The sequence below is a fragment of the Astyanax mexicanus genome, unplaced genomic scaffold (genome assembly GCF_023375975.1).
Source record: "Astyanax mexicanus isolate ESR-SI-001 unplaced genomic scaffold, AstMex3_surface scaffold_34, whole genome shotgun sequence".
NCBI lineage: Eukaryota > Metazoa > Chordata > Actinopteri > Characiformes > Acestrorhamphidae > Astyanax > Astyanax mexicanus.
In genome coordinates, this window is record NW_026040044.1 from 3,401,720 (window position 1) to 3,427,012 (window position 25,293).

At 39.7% G+C, this 25,293-nt stretch overlaps 2 protein-coding genes across 2 annotated transcripts; both read right to left on the bottom strand.

Annotated features, from left to right (window-relative positions):
• Nucleotides 1–8,980: 8,980 nt before the first annotated feature.
• LOC125790028 (H-2 class I histocompatibility antigen, alpha chain-like) lies at nt 8,981–14,966 on the bottom strand. The gene is made up of 6 exons (XM_049473124.1): nt 14,903–14,966; nt 12,372–12,656; nt 11,997–12,284; nt 9,599–9,883; nt 9,354–9,461; nt 8,981–9,139 (listed from the first exon to the last, which is right to left on the bottom strand). Exons 1-6 carry the CDS (start codon nt 14,964–14,966, stop codon nt 9,048–9,050), a joined length of 1,122 nt encoding a protein of 373 aa, XP_049329081.1. The 3' UTR covers nt 8,981–9,047.
• Nucleotides 14,967–20,058: 5,092 nt separating this feature from the next.
• On the bottom strand, nt 20,059–22,487 carry LOC125790029 (uncharacterized). Its single transcript, XM_049473125.1, has 3 exons — nt 22,033–22,487; nt 21,827–21,904; nt 20,059–21,544 (listed from the first exon to the last, which is right to left on the bottom strand). Exons 1-3 carry the CDS (start codon nt 22,485–22,487, stop codon nt 20,218–20,220), a joined length of 1,860 nt encoding a protein of 619 aa, XP_049329082.1. The 3' UTR covers nt 20,059–20,217.
• Nucleotides 22,488–25,293: the final 2,806 nt, after the last annotated feature.

Genomic DNA, 25,293 nt, shown 5'->3' on the forward strand with positions numbered 1-25,293 from the left:
GTTGTTTTATTCTATAAACTACAGACAACATTTCTCCCAAATTACAAATACAAATATTCTCATTTAGAGCATTTATTTACAGAAAGTAAGAAATTACTGAAATAACAAAAAAAAAAAGATGCAGAACTTTCAGACCTCAAATAATGCAAAGAAAACAAGTTCATATTCATAAAGTTTTAAGAGTTCAGAAATAATCAATATTTGATGGAATAATCCTGGTTGGTTTTTAATCACAGTTTTTATGCATCTTGGCATCATGTTCTCCTCCACCAGTCTTACACACTGCTTTTGGGTAACTTTATGCTGCTTTACTCCTGGTGCAAAAATTCAAGCAGTTCAGTTTGGTGGTTTGATGGTTTGTGATCATCCATCTTCCTCTTGATTATATTCCAGAGGTTTTTAATTTGGTAAAATCAAAGAAAATCATCATTTTTAAAGTGATCTCTTATTTTTTCACATTTTTAAAGTGTTTTTATGTTTTATTTTACAAGAATAAACCAGTTAAGGACATAAGCTGTTGAAACATTTAAAGAAACCATCTCAAAAATAAGAAAAAACAAACAATGATACAGCCGATACTGATAATTACAGATTTCACACTGATCCATAATATTTATGAATGTGGTATAATGTTTTCAAACCAAATAATACAAACATTTATTTAAACGTTCCAAAAAAAGCTTTTATTGAGGCTCTTTAGGCTGTAATGTAACAGAGAATGTTCCAGCAATATTATGAAAATGTGTGATGCAATAATTCCTATTTAGGAAAATTCTGAAAAAAAACCCCACTAATGCTATGAAAATGTTTAAAGAAATATTCTCAAAACAAAAAAAATGAAATAGTGACACTACTGATACATAATTAAACGTACATCAGACTGATACATATATTTTTAAAAAAGAAATGTGATATATTTCACAAACCTTCAAATACATTTATAGGACATAACTATGAGATTTTCTAAAGAACTCCTGATAATACAATATTTTAAGTAAACTTTTCTTACTTTTTTTTTTTGTAATACATCATGCGTAAACCAGTATTTGTGGGGAAAAAAATAAACAAATTTTACCCGAATTTTTTAAATAATAGCAAAAAAGGACAGCTTGAAAGACAAATTCAATCTTTTAAAGACACATAATAAAAATTAACCAGTTAATCCTGCTAACCAAACGAACAGAAAACATTATTAGTAAACACATTTAGCAGTGCCTGCAATCTTTGGTAAAATAAATTTGGTAAAAAAAGTGTAAAAACATAATTCATAATATACAAAATACAAAATCTCAAGACATGTATCGTTTGATATAAAAGTACAAAGCCAGTATAAAATAAAATGTAGCATGAAAAAAATATTTAAACACAAAAAGCCAATAATAAAAAACAAAATAATAATAAACAACAATAATAAACTAATAAATAATAATGGCCATACTGTCAATATGTCATGGTCAGAACAGAATAGCAGACAAGCGCAGATACTGATAAAAACAATATATGTTTATTATAGGAATAAACAGATGAAATCAGGGTCGATACAGAAACAAGGGTGATCACCAGTAGACAGAGCAATGAAGACAAAACCATACCATAAACGAGAGACAGTCCAGAGTTCATACACAAGCAATCCAGTATCAGAGGTAATCCAAGAGGCGGTGGTGAAAGTACAGTCCAGGTCATACACAAACAATCCAATATCAAAGGCAGAGGCAAGAATCGGCGTCGAGAAAACAAAAAGCAAGGTCATACACAAAGTAAACTGAGACAAGAGATAAGTAACGCTTTGTACGAGGAGAACCTACAATACGCGGCGTGGTAGTCTGTTTGGCGTGCACCTTTATAGTGCCAGTAATCAGTATTCGGGACTTCCTGGTGGAAGCAGGTGAGGTGTCACGTGATCAGGTGAATGCGTGATGTCAGCGGGTAGTGCATTCTGGGTAGTGTAGTTGTTAACCTGAGAACCTCCGTTAGAGCTTGGTGTGGAAGGGACAGAGGAGCTAACAGCACCAGACGTGACACAATAACAATGTGCCATTAGGTCCTTAGTATTAGACAGATTGGTGTTTTAATGAGTCACACTTATGATCAATAAAAAGAAATACCAGAAAAAGATCCAGTAAATCTATATTTCTGTACTTCACCAAAGAACAAACAGTGTATAGATCATATCTTACACCCTGCACAAGGTGCATTGTGATGCTCATCGCTATCTTACACCAACCAACAGCCAGTATAATTAAAATAGCCACAGTTCTTCTGAATTTATCTAAACTGATGGGCGTGGTGTTCTGGTTTACAAACCCAACTTTTACATCAATAATAAACAAAATACTAAATAAAATAACATTTACTGTTCCTGTAAATTAGCTGCCAAAGTCAGAGCATACCTGAGCTGCTGGAGCTCCTTCACAGCGTCAACCAGCAGCTCAGTTTCCTCTGCAGAGAAGAGTTTGTTGAACACGTCCAGGTAGCTGCACCGTTACAATAGCAATCCACCAAAGACAGAGCTCACCTGATTTACTCTTAAAGAGAATGATGATCAAGAGATGCTCTGATTGGTTTATTTCATCTTTCGCCCAGAATTAATTTAGAAAATTAGTACATGACTTTTGCATCTTTCGAGCTGCACATGGTGTACTTTTCCCGCCGTTATCATAGCAAAAAAAACACTCTGACATGCCCTAAATCCAGCTGTGCCATATGCAATTGACCGATACGCTATAGATCACTAAAATAGGGCCCTCAATCTTTCAATAAACAGTGATAATGGAACTGTGGTATAATAACAATAATATATAATAGAATGAAACTGAAACACCTGGTTTTAGAGCACAATAATTGATTGTGGTGACGGACAGTTCTGGTGGAAACAGGAAAGTTGAGGTGCACATTGAATTCTGCGTGATTTGATCAGCCGTGGTTTTATGTTTTTTGGATACAATCCGGGTTAGCACCCGAACATCCCTTTCAGACAGCTTCCTCTTACAGCGTCCACAGTTAATCCTGTTGGATGTGGTTGGTCCTTCTTGGTGGTATGCTGACGTTACCCTGGATACCGTGGCTCTTGATGCATCACAAAGACTTGCTGTCTTGGTCACAGATGCTCCAGCAAGACGTGCACCAACAATTTGTCCTCTTTTAAACTCTGGTATGTCTCCCATAATGTTGTGTGCATTGCAGTATTTAGAGCAGAACTGTGCTCTTACCCTGCTAACTGAACCTTCACACTCTGCTCTTACTGGTGCAATAATGTGCAATTAATGAAGATTGAACACCAGGCTGCTCCAATTTAGCCATGAAACCTAAAATCCCACAATAAAATGATGACAGGTGTTTCAGTTTCATTGTCCAACACTTGTATATATAATATTGTGATTATACCACAGATTTAGGACCCTATTTTAGTGATCTATAGCACTCGAGGTATACTCGAGATTTGTGATCTACGACCGCAGCACGAACCTGTTATATAGTGTATTATTGCTTAAGTTACACACTGGATCCTGTTCACACCTGTTCACACTTTATGCAGGACACTGATTATAAAAAGATCACCCAGGAACTACAATAATATCAGGTGTGAACAAAATCGTATGGACAAAAAAAACAAGGGAGTGATAAAAGCAACCAGCTGAAATACATGTATCAGACCATTTTAACCAATATAATCTGATTAACAGTTCTACAGTAATCTCAGTATCTCTAATATAGGGAATTTTTGTTTTATTACTTTATATATTGTAGATTAAAATTGAAAACATCACAACTATGAAGGAACGCACAAAAAATATGTATTAAAAGCACTTTTTGGTAATTACACGATTCTACATGTCCCTCATAGTTCTGGGGTGGGTTTCCCGAAAACGATCAATCTTAGCGAATAACGAACGAACTAACGAATGACGTGAGTAAAGAACGAGCCAGTTCTGTGAAAATTAACGAACGAGGTTAAAGAACGTCTTTGTTGACTCCTCCCCCGAAACAGCGCGCTCAATCGATCCACAAATATCGATTCAACACTGCAATATGCAGTATTTATTCACTATTACACCCTAAAAACGTAGAAATGTGTTGTAATAATCAACATTATACTCCTAAAGATACATATGACTAAATAAATACTCGAAAATCTAATCTATTTTAAAACATTAAACTTATTTTTACATTTTTAAAACTATTATTGTTAATATATATTATATTAATAGATATTATACTAATATTATTAACAGTAATATTGATAGTAATATTAATTTATTATTATTCTAATTTTTAATATTATAAAAATAATATAATAATACATATGTTCCTGTGTGTGTATATATATATATATATATATATATATATATATATTACATTTTAAACCAACAGAAATATGTTTTGTACTTTATACTGTGAAGCTCCAGCTCATCCTAAATCACCATCTCAGTTGGGTTTAGGTCAGGGGATTGTCAAGGCCATGCACCTTTTTGTCTACTAATTCCATTTGCGTCAATTAGTTTTCATGGTTTTAATATTAATCGACAATGTAAAAACAAAAAAAAAACATGGAATGAGACGTGTCCAACTTTTGACTGATATTTGCGAGCTGACACACCCCAGAGTTTGCCCAGATGAACTTGGTGACTTTGCAGCTTTGCTTAGACCGTGAGCATCATCTGCAGGAATTGACTGATTGCATTTCTTGCAGCATTAATGTCAAGACTTCTATCATCGCTAATCTGGATTTAAATAATTTACTCGTGGGTTTGATTGCCCAGTTAGACTACAAGCCACAGTTGGCATTATAATATAATATAATATAACTTATTCACTCATTTACTCACTCGTGAACCGCTTTATCCGTTAAGGGGCGCGGGGGGGGGGGGGGGGGTGGGGTCGATGCTTGGTGGCTGGAGTCTATACCAGCCGGCATCGGGCTGAAGGCAGTATACACCCTGGACAGGATGCCAATCCATCACAGGGCAGACAGACACAGACAGACACACAGACACATTCACTCACACCTAAGGGGCAATTTTTATCCGACATATAATTAGCCTGAACTAATTTCTTTGGACTGTGGGAGGAAACCGGAGCACCCGCAGACACGGGAAATAATATAATATAATATAATATAATATAATATAATATAATATAATATAATAATAATTATATAGTAATATAATTGATTATAATTAATAGTAATATAATATAATATAATAATATTAATAATTATATAGTAATATAATTGATTATAATTAATAGTAATGTAATATAATTGCTTCAAACACGGAAATTATCATTTTTCTTCCTCAAAATTGGCGGTCCCTGGTGTTTAAGGTGCTGAACTGCAAGTAGAGATCCCCTAAAGAAGCTCTTTAAGAATAACGACTGGGTCAGGGCACTCGTTAATCTGCGATCGAGTTTACGTAGTACTTTAGGTACGCACGGGTTTGGGAAACACTCTTTAATTAACGATCAATCTTAAGTACGAGTTAACGAAGTTCTTAGCGTTACGAAGCTTTCGGGAAACCCACCCCTGATGTCTTCAGTATCAGTATTGTAAAAATCTACAATATAGAAAATAATATATTTTTGAGGATCAAGTGTTATAGCTTGCTTGTCACAGATGATGAAACAGCAATTTAACAAGTTCCATTAACGCCATTCGCTGCTCCATTAGTGTCTCCATTACCTGTAAAACAGCAGAGACGAAGAACATCTAAAATATAATAATAATATATCTATTTAAACTCTTTCACCTTAAATATATTTATTTACAGATTTACAGTGTTTACTCTGTTTACAGTAAATCAGCCTAATGTGTTTTCAAAGCTTCGCCATGAACCATGTGGTATTGCTAGATGGTTGCTGTGGTGTTGCCAGTTGGTTGCTGTGGTGTTGCTAGGAGGTTGCTGTGGTGTTGCTAGGTTGTTGATGTGGGTTTTGCTAGGTGGCTGCTGTGGTGTTGCTAGGTAGTTGCTATAGTATTGCTAGGTGGTTGCTGTGGTGTTGCTAGATGGTTGCTGTGGTGTTGCTAGGTGGTTTCTGTGGTATTGCTAGGTGGTTGATGTGGTGTTGCTAGATGATTGATGTGGTGTTGCTAGATGGTTGCTGTTGTATTGCTAGATGGTTGCTGTGGTGTTGCCAGTTGGTTGCTGTGGTGTTGCTAGGAGGTTGCTGTGGTGTTGCTAGGTTGTTGATGTGGTGTTGCTAGGTGGTTGCTGTGGTGTTGCTAGGGAGTTGCTATAGTATTGCTAGGTGGTTGCTGTGGTGTTGCTAGATGGTTGATGTGGTGTTGCTAGGTGGTTTCTGTGGTATTGCTAGGTGGTTGATGTGGTGTTGCTAGATGGTTGATGTGGTGTTGCTAGATGGTTGCTGTGGTATTGCTAGATGGTTGCTGTGGTGTTGCCAGTTGGTTGCTGTGGTGTTGCTAGGAGGTTGCTGTGGTGTTGCTAGGTTGTTGATGTGGTGTTGCTAGGTGGTTGCTGTGGTGTTGCTAGGGAGTTGCTATAGTATTGCTAGGTGGTTGCTGTGGTGTTGCTAGATGGTTGATGTGGTGTTGCTAGGTGGTTTCTGTGGCATTGCTAGGTGGTTGATGTGGTGTTGCTAGATGGTTGATGTGGTGTTGCTAGATGGTTGCTGTGGTATTGCTAGATGGTTGCTGTGGTGTTGCCAGTTGGTTGCTGTGGTGTTGCTAGGAGGTCGCTGTGGTGTTGCTAGGTTGTTGATGTGGTGTTGCTAGGTGGTTGCTGTGGTGTTGCTAGGTAGTTGCTATGGTATTGCTAGGTGGTTGCTGTGGTGTTGCTAGATGGTTGCTGTGGTGTTGCTAGGTGGTTTCTGTGGTATTGCTAGGTGGTTGATGTGGTGTTGCTAGATGGTTGATGTAGTGTTGCTAGATGGTTGCTGTGGTATTGCTAGATGGTTGCTGTGGTGTTGCCAGTTGGTTGCTGTGGTGTTGCTAGGAGGTTGCTGTGGTGTTGCTAGGTTGTTAATGTGGTGTTGCTAGGTGGTTGCTGTGGTGTTGCTAGGTTGTTGATGTGGTGTTGCTAGGTGGTTGCTGTGGTGTTGCTAGGTAGTTGCTATAGTATTGCTAGGTGGTTGCTGTGGTGTTGCTAGATGGTTGCTGTTGTGTTGCTAGGTGGTTTCTGTGGTATTGCTAGGTGGTTGCTGTGGTGTTGCCAGTTAGTTGCTGTGGTGTTGCTAGGAGGTTGCTGTGGTGTTGCTAGGTTGTTGATGTGGTGTTGCTAGGTGGTTGCTGTGGTGTTGCTAGGTAGTTGCTATGGTATTGCTAGATGGTTGCTGTGGTGTTGCTAGGTGGTTTCTGTGGTATTGCTAGGTGGTTGATGTGGTGTTGCTAGATGGTTGATGTGGTGTTGCTAGATGGTTGCTGTGGTGTTGCTAGGTGGTTGCTGTGATGTTGCAAGGTGGTTGCTGTGATGTTGCAAGGTTGTTGCTGTGGTGTTGCTAGGTGGTTGCTGTGGTTTTGCTAGGTGGTTGATGTGGTGTTGCTAGGTGGTTGTTGTGGTGTTGCTAGGTGGTTGCTGTGGCATTGTTAGGTGGTAAAGATACACCAGCAGCTCAGTGGTGATGTTGGTAGATGGTTACTATGGTGTTTCTAGGTGGTTGCTATGGTGTTGCTAGGCGGTTGCTATGGTGTTGGTAGGTGGTTGTGTTGGTGTTGGTAGACGGTTGCTGTGGTGTTGCTAGGTGGTTGCTATGGTGTTGGTAGGTGGTTGCTGTGCTGTCCCCCTCAAATGTGTCCCTTAAAACTACTAAAAATGTCTGTTTTGTGAAAGTGTATGCTTACTTCTTCAAGGAAACGCTAATATTTGTAATAATGGTTGGTTGTGCGTTGCTTATTCAATTACAACATCAGTGCGGAGACGGTTTAGTTTATTAAAGTTTGGTTTATTAAATAAAATGCTGTAAATCAAATTTAGCTTTTTTTCCTTTTTCTCTGATTCAATATTAGATAGAAAAAAGGAAAGATTATTTGATTATTAAAAAAATAATAAATTGCAGCCCTACTTGTCAGCTATTTCCAATCTCCCCTACGTCCCCAACATTCAAACATAAATGTGTGTAAATTATACATATCTGTATGTAATATTTCTAATATTTGTAGTAAAAACCGTTACCTGTAGGAGAATATCCACAAAGTTTCTACAATTTCTTAATCACATCTTTTAAAAATGTATTAGATCAGATTTAATCAGATTACTGCATTATCTAATTATTTTTGTAGTTATTTGTGCATGTAAACTAATAATAATCAGATTATTAAGTGCATGCATACTGTATGTGAATAAAGTTACTGTAAATGTAAAAATAAACTATTTTTATTACTATGCAGAAGAGCATCTCCATTGGTGGGGGCAGCTGTCCCATTTGTCAATTCACGAAAAGTTGAAAAACAGCAGAAGAATAAATATATAAAAAAGATAAAACACGATGCAATACGATGTAATGAGGAAACAACTCATATTTCTAGTAATAAAGTAAAAATGCTAAAATGTACCCTGTAAATTCCATTTCTCCTCTTCTGCCACAAAACCGCTGTTCTACTACCTTTATATCCCATCTAAGACCTTGGGCTCTATTTTAGTGATCTATAGTGCACCAGTGAATTGCTTTAAAATACGCCGTGCAGAGCTCGAAATGTGCAGAAGCCATTTATTAATTCATTTAATTATTAATTAGTATTTTCACAATATAAAGTGCACTTAAAATCCTTTAATTTTCCCAAAGAGCAGCATTAATTTTCCTGCAGCAGCATTAGCATTAGCCGCTAACTGTGCTAAGTGCTAGCTCTTTTGCCGTTCTGAGGTGGCTATTATCAGCCTGCAGTCTAATTATTTAGTACTGCATTAACAGAAGCTATGTGGGACGAACCGCTAGCTAATAGCGCCCTAGCTTACCGGAACATTCAGGGTTCCTCAGTGTAGCACTGTCAGGCGGCATATGCTGCTTAGTGCTAGTGGTTGGCCGCTAATGCTAATGCTCCAGCCTTAGTGCTGGAGAAATTTGGGAATCTGAGCTTACTGTAAATAAATGGAAGTGCTTTACTCACTGAAGTTTCTAGTAAAATCATTACCTGTAGGAGCTAAAGAATATTCACTGTTGTCCGAATCTTCTCCATTAAGACAACCTGCACCTGTTCAATTAAAATGAATAGAATTAGAGTATAAATACAGCTGCTTACACTTACACATTCCTTCATCCTGCTGTAACAAAAGATACGCATCTAAACTATAAACACATCCTCTAGATACAGTGAACAGAAAACAAGAATTTTATAACAATAATAATAATGCAATGATTATATACTGTACATCAGTGAGCATTAGCATTAGCGCAGTTCAACTTACCTATTATATTCCTTTTTTTAAGAACAAAGATGACACACAACACTCCAGCCGTAATCAGAAGTGCTACAATAACAATCACAGCGACCGGTGTTGTATCGGGCGCCTCACCTTTGAATAAATGACAAAAATCACAATTCAGGTTATTAAATACAATTAGTAATTAGGCTGATAACTCTAAACTCTGAAAGACCAGAACTGCAACAGGTAACAGTAAGAAATATCATATTTACGAAAAAATGTAGTACCCCATTGTACGATTTTTGGTTCCTTGAGGGAGCTGTGAGTAAAAGAACAGTCGTATTGGACATTTTCCTTCTCCGGAATGTCCACAATCTTCCTCATCTGGAAGGTCGCATCCTCATTGGGTCTGACTCCAGAGGATGTGACTAGATGTTCAGGAATGGCAGTGCCGGACTTCCTTATAGTCATCACCACGTCTTTGGGGTAGAAGCCCGTGGCCAGGCAGGTCAGGGTTAACTTTCCTGGGGCAATCCTGGATCTTTTTGCAAACATGTAAAGTGCTGGTGGAGCTAAAGCAAAAACAAAATGAACAAGAATACATTTAAAATAACCGGATAACCCTCTCGAAAGAGTTCATCACTGAACCCAGTACAGTATAGTGAGTATCATCAGAACACTAACCAGATAACCGTCTTGAAAGAGAGCAACACTTAGCACAGTACAGTGAGCATCATCAGAACACTAACCAGATACCACCCTCGAAAGAGTGCATCACTCATCCCAATGCAGTGAGTACCATCAGAACAATAACCAAATGCCCCTCTCAAAAGAGTGCATCACTGAGCCCAGTACAATATAGTATCATCAGAACACTAACCAGATACCCCCTTTTGAAAGAGTGCTTCACTCAGCCCATCACAGTGATTACTATCAGAACACAAACCAGATACTCCTCTTAAAAAAGTGCATCACTCAGCCCAATACAGTGAGTATCATCAGAACACTAACCAGATACCCCTCTTGAAAGAGTGCATCACTGAGGCCAATGCATTGAGTACCATTAGAACACTAACCAGATCGAAAAGTGTGCATCACTGAACCTAATTCAGGGAGTACCATCAGAACTCTAACCAGATGCTACTCTTAAGAATCCATCACTCAGTCCAATACAGTAACTACCATTAGAACACTAACTAGATACCCCTCTCAAAAGAGTGCATCAATGAGACCAGTACAGTGAGTATCATCAGAACACTAATCGGATTCCCCTCTTGAGTCTATTGCTTAGCCCAGTACAGTGAGTATCATCAGAACACTAACCAGATACCTCTCTCGAAAGAGTGCATCACTCAGCACAGTACAGTATCATCAGTACACTAACCAGATACCCATCTCGAAAGAGTGCATCACTGAGCCCAGTAAACTATGAAAACACTAACCAGATTAGGGTTGGGCGGTATGACGGTATTTCGGTATACCACGGTATTTAAATATGGTGAAGGTATTGTAAAATAGTGACGGTATATTAACCACGTGACGTGCCAAACCTGAACTTTGAAAAACGGACGTTTAAGACATTCTGCGCATCCACAATGAAAGAGCAGTGGGAGGGGTAAGCAGTTGGAGCTCCCTGATTGGTTATGGGGTGGGGATTCTCAGTGAGGAGATCATACAGCAAAAACTCAATAAACTCTACAGGTTTCACTAATTTTCACCAAAATTATCGCCACAAATAACCACATTTGTGCTGAAGTGACAATAAATCCCTAACAACTAACCAACCAACCAACCACCGAAATGATCAAATTTATCAGTTTATCCTGCAGCATGGGGTGTTCAGTGTGTTACAGCTGTTTCCTTAAATATTCCTCATCTCCTATTTCACTCGCGCTCATATTCTAATACCGTACAGAATTCTGCAGTTTCCTCAGAGTTTTCTGTCATTATTTCGCAGCTAGCTTGAGCGCTGTAAATATAAGCAATTCCGCGGACTGCGAGGCGCTGCGCGCTGCACCGTATACCGCCATATAATCTGACGACGGTATGAAAAACTTCAATACCGCCCAACCCTAAACCAGATACTCCTCTTGAAAAAGGAAAGAGTGCATCACTCATTCCAATACAGTATCGTGAGTATCATCAGAACACTTACCGGATTTCCCTCTCGAAAGAGTGCATCACTCAGCCCAATACAGTGACTACCATCAGAACACTAACCAGATACCCCTCTCGAAAGAGTGCATCACTCAGCCCAGTACAGTATAGTGAGTATCATCAGAACACTAATCGGATACCCCTCTCAAAAGAGTTAATCACTGAGCCCTGTACAGTATAGTAAGTATCATTAGAACACTAACCAGATACCCCTCTTGAAAAAGTGCATCATTCATCCCAATACAGTGTGCATAATCAAAACACTACTCGGATTCCCCCTTTTGAATGTCTATTGCTATCGAATTCCCCTTTAGAGAGTCTATTGCTTAGCCCAGTACTCAGAATATCAACAGAAAACTAACAGGATACTCCTCTCAAGAGTGCATCAGTACCAGTGTGTATCACTTACAATATCACAATGTAGAAGCATTTCTTCCCAGTATCATGCAGTCCTTCTACAATCTGTACCAGCTTCACCTCAGGGTTACAATTTCAATGTTTCCAAAAATGGAAAAAACGGAAACTCACAGTGTTTTCGTAGTGTTTCTTTTCCGTACTCCATGAATTTGGTGAGCCAGTCCACACACTCTTTCTCCAGGTAGCCCTGGGTGTACTGGTTCAGGATGGCCACACCATCCCATTTCCTCTTGGTTTCTTCTGCAGCTGGAACCGGAGCGACCCAGACCCTGTGCGAATTATCAAAGGAGAGAAAATCTGATCCATCATAACTGTACTGATCAATCCCGTTCAGAAACTTCACCTCTCCATTGGACTCATCGATCTCACAGCCGTGTCTCCACTGAAGAACATGAAGATCTGAAAAGAAGGAGAAAATAAAGACCATCACAATCACTGACACAGATCACGAGAGAAGGAAACAATGAGATCTGATGAATCACTAACCAGTGTTACTGTGGTTCATCCTCTTCATCAGAATATCCATGTTGACCTTGAACCACTGTTCTTTACTCTTGCGAGACTGGGTTCCTTTTTCCCAGTAATCTTCCTGCATCTTCTCCATCATCCAGCTCTGTTTAGGAATCTTCTTCTGCTCCTTACTGTTGTAGTAGTCGATCTCTCGGTCATCCAGCAGCCCCAGAGCTGTGAACTGGTGGATTCCTGGTAGAGACACGTCTTTGTTGAGGGCGCTGTAAATGTAGAACAGGGAGTGTTTCTCTGGAGGAGATACTGTAAAGAAAATTTAAAACAGGGTTTTAAAAAGTCTTATGTTTACCAACATAAGACAACTATATTAAATGTATTGAGTTTAAAACATGTACAGTTAGGGGGTAACGGTACGTGTATTCTTTACAAACCGTCACGGTACGGGGTCACGGTTCGGTTCGTGTAAACGCATGCAGAATACACGGTACATAGGCAGTCTGTTGAGATTGCAAATCCAATGAACGTAACCCAGAAAATGTAGCTGTAGCACTGTTGCTATTAGCAACTCCCTACCGACTTAGCTCTTAGCCTGTGCTGAGAAGTTTAGTTCTGACTGGAAGTTGAAGCACACAAGCAGAAAGAGAGAGCAGAAACAGATCATTCAAACTGTCCACACAACCATTGCTGCGCCCAATACAGTCAGTGTCAGAACACTAACTGGATACCCCTCTCAGGAGTTTAATGCTGGTTAAGAGCTAAGCTGGTCAACTAGATGTCTCACCAGTACAGGGTATGATTTTTTTTGTCTGAACTTGAACATCATATACCAGTTTAGACTGAGTTCAAACAGAATGGTAAATACACCATTTTCTTCACACATAGAAAATGTATATATGTGGGCATTTGTTTCTTAATATGTGAAATACATTTTAAACATTTTAATTTTTTTTTTAATTGCTTGCCAAATATTAGGGATTTTATTTTCTTACTTTTTACAAATGCAAATATATTTAGAAATGCATACTGGAAATATATTAATTTTCCATATGGGCTGAAACAGCCATTCAAACACTGTTTGGCACCACCGTAGATCGATGATCTAGACACTAAGATAATGTATGTAAATTTGACACTGTTGAATGCCTGCTTACCCATGTGTAAAGTAAATATGTGTAACATATGTGTATAGAAAACGTTGAAATGTATGAACATCTCAAATGTATTTTCTTATAATCTCATTAATCTAATTAAACAAACTGCATGACACTGGTCCGGATACAATATAAACCCAGTCGGGTGCTAAACAATCCAGCTGTGATAAAATAAATCTGTAAGTAAGTAAACAAACTAAATAAATGTGTAAATAAATTGATTATACTGATTGATTGATTAATAATAAAATAATGTAATTGGTCTGCCCACATAAAGAGAAATATATATAAAATGCATTTTAAATACATTCAAAAATGTATTATCCCTAATGTACTGCTACAAATTGCATTGTCATTTTGAGAATAAGCAATATATTTAAAGTGTACTTCGCATGTAAAGAAATACACATCATATACAATAATCTCATTAAATAAATTGGAGAACGCTCATCCTGACACTAAAGGAAACCAGTCGAGTGTTAATGCAGCATGCGCTGACAAATTTGTCTTATTTGTAAAAAAGTAATGAAACAAATAGATAAATAAATATATTTCAAATATAATGATACCATTGCTGGTCTGCACATATGGAAAAAAATATATGTGAAATGAATTTAGAAACCAATTTAAATGTTAAACATTAAAATGTCATAATACACAAAAATGTACTGCAACTGTTTCAAATATAATCAATATATTTGATTTTTTTGTACAGGTACACTTTTACAACATTATTCGCATTAAATAAGAAGCTAACACTTGATACTAAAGCAAACCATTACATTTCCTGTGACAAATGTGTCTAATATGTAGAAAAGTAATGAAACAAAAAAATGAATGAATATATTTCAAATTTAATGAAGCCATTGTTGCTGTTCTGCTCATATGGAAGAGAAATATATGTTAAATGCTTTTATATTTAAATAATATTTTTAAAAACGTTTTAAATTTCGCAGTCAATAAAAAATATATTTCCTTAATGTACAGTGCAACTGTTTGAGAAGCGTTTTACACATAATTAAGCGTTTTATGTAAATAAATAATGTATTAGAAGTGTATTTAAGTCTCATTTCACACACAAAGAAACACGTGTGTGTACAGTTAACGTTACACTTCTTTGTGTGGGTGTGATAGTGCCGTGTTTAACAATTACTGTAAAATACTCATTTATGACGAATTAACCTTATTAACCAATTATATTATTATTATAATTATTATAACCATTAACCAAATTAATTTAAGTATAGTCTATAATAATAATTGTGTTTGCTATAATCCTTTTATTCTGTGTATTTCAGGTATTTAGGAATATTAATATATATACTATATTTTAGTTTCCGTTTGTCGCGGTCGGTGTCGGGGTCGGTGTCGGGTGTTGGGTGTCGGTTCGGGACTTACCGCCGCGGGTTAGGACCCCCACCGTGCACACCACGATCACGAACAGGATCGCGTACAGCTCCATCCCTGCGCGCGCTCCGCTCCTGATCCGGTTAAATCGGTTTAAGAAGCGGATTTTTTCCCCTCAGAAAAGCCGCTGCTGGTTTTTCCGCTCTGAGCTCTGAGCTCTGAGTTCAAACTGCTCACGCTTCAGCGCGCATATTTACATATTTACCCGCCTAGAATTACAGTAAAACGGAGAAAACGCCCCTATATACTTAGAGATTATAGAATATTTAATATTTAATAATGCTGGAAACATCAGCGGTACGTTTATGATATCAATCATAAGAATTTTACAAACTATTATAGCACAAAAAGTAACAATGCTCAGATGTTTATTATAAAGAGGGAGAGATAAACAAATATAGAGAGAGATACAGAGAGAGAAAAAGAGGAAGAGAAAGATGATAGAGGGACAGACTGAGATGAGAGCGAGAGGAAGAGATAAATAGACCGACAGATGGAGAAATCAAGAAGAGAGAGAGAGAGAGAGAGAGAGAGAGAGACCGATAGAGGGGAAACCGAGAACAGGGTTCATACACGTTTTAACCAATACATTTCCATGATATTTTCATGGCAAAATTTTATGACCATACGATTTTTAAAACATCAGTGCAGACATGGACAATAAAACCAACAATCAACTAAAACTATAATCAAAATTGATAATAGTAGGCCTAAAATGTATTAAATAAAATACTGATACGCCGTCTTTAATAATAAAAATATAATATATATATATATTTTTGGTAGAACAAATTTCCATGACTTTCTAGGTATTTTTATTTTTCCAAAACTTATCCAGGCCTGGAAATTGCTATTGAATTGCTATGACCCTCACCCTGTGAGAAGAAAGAGAGATTTTTACTTTTACATGAACTTTAAAATATCATCAGAAAGGTGATGCACCAAATCTCATAAAAATAAAAACACACAAATAACACAGCTCATACATTAATAATCCAATGTACACACATCAACCACTGTCCCTAAACACACCAGTTAGCACATCGTTCCTCAGTTTATAATATGAGAACCCCACACTGATGATACCTGATTTGACCAGGGCTTTAAACAGCAGCTCAGGGTCCGTCACACCTTCATCTCAAAGGTTATTATTATGCTTGTGAGCCAGATTGCTAGCTTTGCTTGTCCAAACAGAAAGTTTGAAAGAAAGAGGAGGAGTAGCGTGGACCCAGAATAAACAAAGGCAAAGCAAAATAACCTCCAACGCTTCACACAATCCTGCCAACAGATACAGCAAGGGTGCACAGCAAACACGTGTTCTACAGTCTCAGGCCTCCCATAAAAAGCACAGCCGTCATCAATAAGGGGCTTCAGGTGAACAAGGAGCTTATTAGTGGCTAAGGCCCCATAGATGACCCTCCACTAGAGGTGGGCGGATCGATTTAAAACATTGATAGTATCGATACTAATGTTGGTATTTGGTATTGATCGATACTTGTGTGATAAGATCAATTCTTAAGTTTCAGTTTATCTTTGGTACAACTCCAGGCATTTACAGAGTGACCGACTGGCCGTACAATAGTGATGCGCAGATAGATTCTGAAATATCAATACCTCCAATACCACATCTTTATGCTCTAAAATCGATTTTCAAATCAAAATATCAATACTTTTGATACTTTAGTAATTTGAGGCAATATATATCACTAACAGGAACACAGTGGAACGTAACTAAACTATTGAGATCTTGTCTAAATGGTAAGCTCTTGATGGGAATGTTCTCCTCCACCAGTCTTACACACTGCTTTTGGATAACTTTATGCTGCTTTACTCCTGGTGCAAAAATTCAAGCAGTTCAGTTTGGTGATTTGATGGCTTGTGATCATCCATCTTCCTCTTGATTATATTCCAGAGATTTTCAATTTGGTAAAATCAAAGAAAAACATCATTTTTAAATGTGTACAAAAGGTACACATTTAGGGTATTTTTTGGAAAAAAAAAATAAGAAAAAATAAACTACATAAATATATAGTAAATAATTAAAAATATTATTTTTCATTTACTTTACAAAAAAAGTAATGTGGTAGAAATTACCTAATTACATGCAATTCAACTTTAATCAGACAGTGTGATTGATCTTTAGAAACTTAAGATTTGTCAGTGGATGTGTATCTTTTAAAAGTTACTGTTTAAAAAACAGAAACACAAAGAAAATAAGTAATTTGTAACTGTAATATTATTATTATTTTTATTATTAAATATAATATTAAATATGTCCTTATTTTTACGTCCATATGTTACACATACATATACAGTCAGTGACATTTCCTAAAGTATCAACAAAAGAAGTTATTTTCTACAGAGCCCCATTTTTTACAAACGTTAAAAGATCATATTAATTCAGGGACACGTGGATAAGCAAAAATTAAATCCTTTATTTATTAATAAAAACAGTACTCAGTGAAATTCAAAGTACAATATAATAAAGAATACAGCATCAGATCAAAAGCTGCCAATCTCCATAAACATCAAACCACACGTTTATATATCTGTTCTTATGCTGCAAATTAAGGAAAAAGTGCATCAAGAAAAATATAGTAATATATAGATCTAATTTAAAAGCTAAAAAAGCAGCAGAAGATCATAAACATTTACACTGCTCCTACACTTTCTGAAACACTGGGCAGGTAAAGTAACCAGAAGTCCCTAGGAAATAAAATAATGCTACAGATGCCAAAGAATTAAAAGTTAAATACAAAATATGTAATGACAGGGTAAAAAACAATTCTGTACCGGGTTACTGATAGACAATCCTTTCAATTATAACGTTTCTCTATTTTTAAGAGGTAATTCTCTAATTTCTGGTTCAAATCCAGAGAATTCCAGCATAGATTTAACATTTTGACCAAATATGTAAACATAAAATACACTGTAAAAGAAAAATACAAATAAAATATATATATAAAAAAGTGCAATAGTTGATTTAAATGAAAAGGCTTTGGTAAAGTGGCTATATTCAGCTCATCCAGCAAATGTAAAAATGTGACAGAAAATAAAACAGTAAAAATACATATAATAAAAAATATAAACAGCTGATATTTAAACAGTAAGCACCTGGACTCAGACTCTGTTATATCAATATTAAGATGAAAATAAACGGCTATTATCTGCCACAATTTAAACAGTTTGAGTCACAGAGTAACACTTAATATAACACTCAATTTCCCTTCTGTCTACATTCAATGCATAAGCACTAAAATATATCAAATATACACATTAAAAACACAGCACTCAATGCGATCTGAGGATGCTTATTAATAAAGTAAACTGAAATTAAAACGTTATAGATCAGAACATCTTAACTCAAGTATTCTGAACAACACAACAGGTAATACAATATTACTGCAATACACACATTAATCAGTATGGTGGGGAAATGTGAGAAAGCAAACTGATAATGAATTATTCCAGTCTAATTTTTAACAGCTTGCTAAATTACATTAAAATAAGAGGTATATGTAATTTTTACCTTTTTTTCTTCTGTTGTAACTTTATCCCAGTGCATTATTAAGCTGTGTGTGTGTGTGTGTGTGTGTGTGTATTGCCCAGGCTTGCTGCAGAGAATTTAAAACTTTTCTCAAACTTCATGTTAGAAATGTAAAGAAAAATGCTGGAAAATTCAGTCAAAACCAGCAGAAAATATCAAATGACATGTGTTAGCATCACCAAAAACGTACATTTCTACCATTCCTTAAACACACATCCTTTCATTTTGGTAGATCAGTATGTAAACTGTATCAAACTGATAAGTATTTGTTACAATAGAAAAATAAAACTAAATATTTGGTACAGAAACCTTCTCCAGATCTCTGTTTCGCTGGGCAACATTGAGTTTTAGCTCCTTCAGGTCTTCAGGTCTGGAGACTGGCTAGGCCGCTCCAAGAACTTAAAATGCTTCTTACAGAGACATTACAGGGTCATTGTCATGTTGGAAGACCCAGCCACAACCCATATTTAATGCTCTTTCTGAGGGAAGGAGGTTGTTGGCCAAAATCTTGCGCTACATGACCTCATCCATCCTCCCTTAAACATGGTGCAGTTTGCTCCCAACAATACAGTAAAGTGTCCTTAGACAGATATTTGATCTTGGTCATGGTGGAGAGGCTGGAGTGTGATTGGTGGATTTTTACGAGTTTAAACAGGTGTAATTAATACAGGTTTGCCATAATGGATCGCGCCAGACGACGCGGGGGGGCGTGAACTGTATGAGGTATGCTTGGGCACAGTTCTGTACTGCTTGAGTGGGTCTCAAGCGTAAACCCCAAAACAATGGAAGAAAGTATGGCAACTAATGGAATTAAGGAAATACAGAAGCTAGAAGTTCGTGGGCAGCAAATAGGTCTCGGGCGTGAGTGCGGATGTAGCTGTGATAGACATGGGAGGACCAGCGGCCGAGGATCTGAATGGTGTGGTCAGGTAAACCTTGGTGAGAAGCTGTAGTGGCTGCTCCGATTCTAAGAGAATGGGCGGAGAAATGTGCGGGGTTGAATCCACTGAGGTTGAGTACGTTCTTGAGGTGATAATGAAACCAATGACTGGTAGCAGGGGAACCGGATTCGCTGATAAACAGGGGGTCATGAGGACGAGCACCTTGGGAGAGACGGAACTGGAGGTAGAGCTGGAGAGGTTCGTAAGGACTGAGAGATGAACGAAGTCTGAATATGTAAACTGGAGTATATATACCAAATTGGTTAGTTTTGCTTCTCTTGATGTTGAAAATGAGGGTGTCGGTGTCCAGGATGGTGATATCAGACAGACAGGGGTGGAGAGAGGGATGATGAGTGGTGGAAGGAGTGGTAAATTCTGAAACTCTGAGAAAACCAAAGAAAGCTAGCTCAAGGTTTGAGAAATGTTGGGAGAATATTGTCCGGAACGTAGAGTGGAAATGCAGCAGGAGAGAATGTGAGAGGTTAGGGGAAGACGTTTGTGAGTGAGAGGAGGTTAGCTCCTTTTAATGCCTTTTAAAAGCAGTGTGATCTGAGGATGACTAATGAAAGGATGAGGTGAGCCATGGAGGAGTTTATGAAAGAAGTTGATAGCTGACAGGTAAACTTTGAGGGAGGATGATCGAATGAAGAGGCGGGAGCTGGTAAAGGTGAGGAAGTTGGCCGTGCTAAATAGATCAAAGGAGGGAAAGGGGATTGAAAGAAAAACGTGGAACCGACGAAAACATTGCCATCCTGTCCAGTAAGTTGAAAGAGTGTTAGGGGAAACGGCGTTAAGAATGAGGTCCTGGGATTGGAGAGTCAAATTGTAGAAGGCGTGTGCAGCGGGAAGATGGTGTCCGAATAAGGTGGAACTGGGGTTGGATGAGGGTCTGAGAGTGGAGCCAAGGTCCTGAATTTCTGAAATTGGAAACGAGACAGAGAATCAGCAATGGGGTTAGATGAACCAGGAATGTGAACAGCTTTGAGAATGAACTGATGCATGATGGAGTGCCACGTGAGCCTCTGGAGCAATGGCATTAAGGACGGGGAATTTGACCGACCCTTGTTGATTGCGTTTACTACGGCTAGATTATCAGAGTGTGTGAAAATGACGCGTCGCGTCCATTCGTGTCCCCATAGCAGGGCAGCGACGATGATGGGGTAAAGTTCACGAAGCGCGGATGAATCACAAAGATCCGAGGGGAGCTGAAAAAATTCGGCAGGCCATTGGGAGGCGAACCATCTGCCGTCGTAGAAACCGCCAAAGCCTGTGGAAGGTGCGGCGTCCGTGAAGAGATGAATATCAACAGGATTAGATACTGCGTCGTTAAAGAAAAACGAAATGCCATTCCAATGAGAGAGGAGTAGGAGCCAGAAACGTATCTCTGCTAGACAAGCCTCATCCAGGGTGACGAACTGAAAGTAGGATGTAGCTGAAGAAGCGAGGAGGAGGAGATGGGAAATGAAAGCGCGACCTTGTGGGATGATGCGCATGGCGAAATTCAGATGCCCGAGAAGCGACAGGAGCTGCTGCTTGGTGCAACGAGGCTGTTGCAGAAACTCTGAGAGAACTTGGGAGATGCAAGTTTGCTTATCGCGGGGAAGAGAAGCCTGTAAGTTGACAGAGTCCAGCAAAATCCCCAAAAATTCAAGCGATGTAGACGGACCAACGGTCTTTTCGGCGGACAGCGGAAAGCCCAGGCGGTGAAAAACTGATGCTAGGGAGGTGATGCAAAGAGCGGGCGGAGAAGACGGGGCGTCGAGGACCAGAAAGTCGTCCAGCAGGTGCACGACATAGGGAATGCGACACACGTTGAGCAGGATCCAGGACAGTGCCTCAGCGAAACAGTCAAATATCTTGGGGCTGCTCTTACAGCCGAAAACGAGCCGGGTGGTGAAGTAGTAACGCCCCTTCCAGCGCACGCAAAATAGGTGCCAAAAGTCAGGATGGATGGGTAAGACCTTAAAAGCTGAGACGATATCTGCTTTGGCCATCCAAGTGCTGCGTCCGACGAGTTTGATGAGGGAAATCGCATCATCGACGCGGGCATAGCACAAAGAAAACTCGTCACTGGGCACCAGGCTATTGACGGAAGGAACAAAAGAGCCATGGGGAGCGGATAAGTCGATGATGAGGCGTTTCTTCCTATTTGCGCGTGGCAATGCCGATGGGATTAATCCGAAAAGTAGAAAAAGGGGGAGAGGAAAAGGGGCCGACCATGAAACCATCAGAAACCTCCTTGGCGAGGAGAAAGGAGACAACGTCGGGTTCAGATTCTGCTGACAGGAGATTGGGAGCCGAGAAAGAAAAGTCCGGCAATGAAACGAGCCCAGGAGAAAAACCGAAAGTGAAACCATCGAGTAGGTAGCGTACAGATACAGGGTCAGGGTGAGAAGACAGGCAAGCAGCGAGTTCAGGTACGTTTACCGGGGTTGACAGATAGCGGAGCAGTCAGCTCCGCCCGAACTTGGGGGGATGGTGGGGCCAGGAAGGGCGGGCGTGAGCCTGAGCGCAATAGGAGCAGATGTGCAGGAAACGACACGAAGATGCACGGCACCCGTTCATGTTAAAATTATTGCACACAGCCTGAGTCCCGAGAAAATAAAGGCGCCTTCCGCGCGAATCGCGAGAACTGCAGGTATTGAGACGCGGTGCAGCCGAAGGTGCGCCGGCAAAGGGGAGTGAAAGGAGAGAGGGGGGGGGCAGGAGAAGGAGCGGTGACAGGAGCAGAGATCACCAGTGAGCAGGCTGAGACGGGGTGTGACGGCTGACCGCACAGTTCGCAGGAGAGGGAAGGACGGCCAGCGAAAATACGGCAATAAAGCTCGAGGTTCAGGGTGCCCCAATAGGTAGCGATGTTCCATTGCTGCAGGCGCGCAGCCGCCTGTGCGGAGAAGAGGCGATGGTATTCATAAAATCCCGATCCTCCGTATCGCACAGCCATGTCAAGGATGATGGACAGGTAATCATCAAACAGCGCAGATAACATCGCGGAAGGTAGAAAACGCGAGAGCGAACTCAGGCACGGTAAGGATCTTGGAGGCGCGGGATTCAGAAGATCCGAGCGTGAGCGATACGCCCCCGACATCGAGAAGGCGGGGCGCCGCAGCGGCAGCTGATGGACGTAGGAGAGAGGAAAGTCCGCACCTTGCAGAATTCGCTGGCGTAGAGATGGCTGAACCAGAGGAGGGCAGAAGGAGCGGGCGCCGGCTGGAGGCGGAGCGGGAGCTGCGGTGGAGAGGGAGAAGGAGCCGTCGTGGACCTGAGGAGTGGGGAGGAGAGGCTGGGCAGCTTGTACACTCGGAGCACCTGAGGAGAGAGTGAAAGGAAGAGAAAGTGATGTTAGCTGCTGAACGGCCTGGGGGGGATCAGAGGAAATGGGAACAGGGGGGGCTTGGGGAACTCGGGGGGCTTGGGGGACTCGGGGGGCTTGGGGGACTCGGGGAACTCGGTGGACGGGGGGGTTGTGGGCGGGAACGGGAACCAAGGGGGCGGAAACAGAAACGGGGGGGAAAAAGGAAGAAACGAGGCCACTGGCGGGAAGAGCGGAAAACTCAGGAGGGGGCAAAGAGGAGAGAGAAGGAAGAGGAGCAACGAAGGGAGGAGAAAGGCGAGAAAAGACAGAAGAAAGAGTGGTAATGGGCCGGGTGGAAAGGGAGGGGCCCGCCTCTCCGGCGGGGGGGGGTGGAGCGGCTGGAGGGAGTGTGGGCGGGGCGGCCGCGCCGCCTGGGTGAAGTTGAGGTGACGTCGCGGGGGATCTTCGGATGGCGGCGTCTGAGGAGAGTAAGAGAGAAAAGAGGGTCCTCTTAGGAGCGGAACGGGCGAAATGGATCCTGCGGTCCCTGAGGACCTTCTGCAAACTAGGGCTGGCCCGAATAGCGTTTTTTGAGCTCCGGATATTCGGCACTGATTCGAAGCGAATATTCGAATATTCGTTTTTAAAAAAAGAGGTAAAAAAAAAAAAAAAAAAAAAAGGAAATCACGGCCCCTTTAATCCACTGAAAAATGTTCAATTTGCTCTGACCGACGAGACATATTCACCCCGGATTTTTGGTGTTTTTATCCCGGATTTTTGTGTTTTCACCCCATATTTTTTCTGTGTTTTTAGCCCAGATTTCTTTGTTTTCATCCCGGAATTTCTGCTGCCCCACACCGCGGCTTATCCGCTGCGTAAGCAGGCTAGGAGGCTGCTGCACGGTTTCTCCGCTGCGCAAGCCAGCCCAGTAAATTGCTGTTTGTGTTTTCACACTTAGGCTATTTGCTTAAAAAAACAAACAAAAAAAAACGTTTGTTCAGGAAGTATTTTATATTCTTAAACATTGTTGATTATATTAGAGGACAGTCATTGTAAACTGTACTTGGTCTATTTCGGTTAAAGGATTGTGCAGGGCATATTACTGATTTTGTATTTTTGCACTTGGGCTATAAGCTCAATATTAAATATTTCGTTTGTTTAGAAATTATTTAATATTTTTAAACCATGTTAAATTATATTAGAGTAGAGGAAAGTCATTGTTAATGACGTTATTGTACTTGGTCTATTTCGGTTTAAGGATTGTGCAGGGCATAGCCGTATTACTGATTTTGTATTTTTGCACTTGGGCTATAAGCTCAATATTAAATATTTCGTTTGCTTAGAAATTATTTTATATTTTTAAACCATTTTAAATTATATTAGATAAGAGGAAATTCGTTCAGACATCATTTTTGTAGGCCAGGCTTTTGTAACCGATTTAGCCCCTACTGTTGCCACATTACCCCTTACGTTTTATTATATAAATCAGTTTCGAAGAGCCTGCATTTTTTTTATCATGTATAATAGAGGTCTGCGCGAGACTGATTTTTAAACCCACTCTTCCACGCTCCCGCGTTTCTGTCTCGTTACCGCTCCGCAAAAAAATTGCTTCTTTTAATCCCGCGCCCGCCCGCCACATACACATTTCTGCCGCTCCCGCCCCACGTTCCTAATATAAATTAAATAAACTACATTTAATGCTTCAAATTTACTTATATATTTATTAAAACAGCAGCGCTGAATAGTGTGGTCCCGTTCCTTACCCCAGTCCAAACACCATCGGTGTGTGCGTGTGTGTGTCGGTCCATCCTGCGCGTTGAGAGTTTTCTTTAGGTTTTTTTTTTTCTTTTACAATTATTACAGTTTTCTTGCTCCCGCATCGTCTGGATTAAACTCCCGCTCCAGCCAATAACAGTTCAGTTCTGTCCCGCGCGCAAGATATTCTGACGGGACCCGCTAAAACAGAAGTGGTTAGAGTGAGGTGGAACTCTGGAAAGGAGAAAAAAAACGAATATCCGAATACCAAAATTAAAAACCGAATACCTACTCAACGAACGAATATCCGAATACCCGAATATTCGGGTCCAGCCCTAGTAATTACTCCTTAATGTTAAATAACTCTCAATATATTATTTATTCAATCAAATATTACAGTTGCATGGACAAAATGGTTGCTTGTTGCTCTATTAACATAAATCCTTTTAATTTGTCATGTTATGAAATCCAAAAACTCCATCAATCAAGAACCAAACTATTCAAGTGAATAGAAATGACATAAAATACAAGTTATATTAACTTTGATCAAAGCATTTGATACTGAAAAGAGGCTTAATAAATATATAATCAAAAATTGTGAGCTGTTAAGAACATGTGACAGATTTAGCGTTTCCTCAGATTTAGCAGTTCCTCATCCAACCACTAGTTGGAGCTGCAGCAGCAGCAGCAGCACAAGCCCGCAGTCTTTACTGAGTCAGAGCTACAGCCCAGCCACGGGCTACAGGGCTCAGCTGAGCCAGTCTGGAGCGTTTTTAAAAATTTTAAGTTCTTCTGTGTATGAAATAAAGATTTTAACCCCACTAACCGGATAATACAGCTCTCT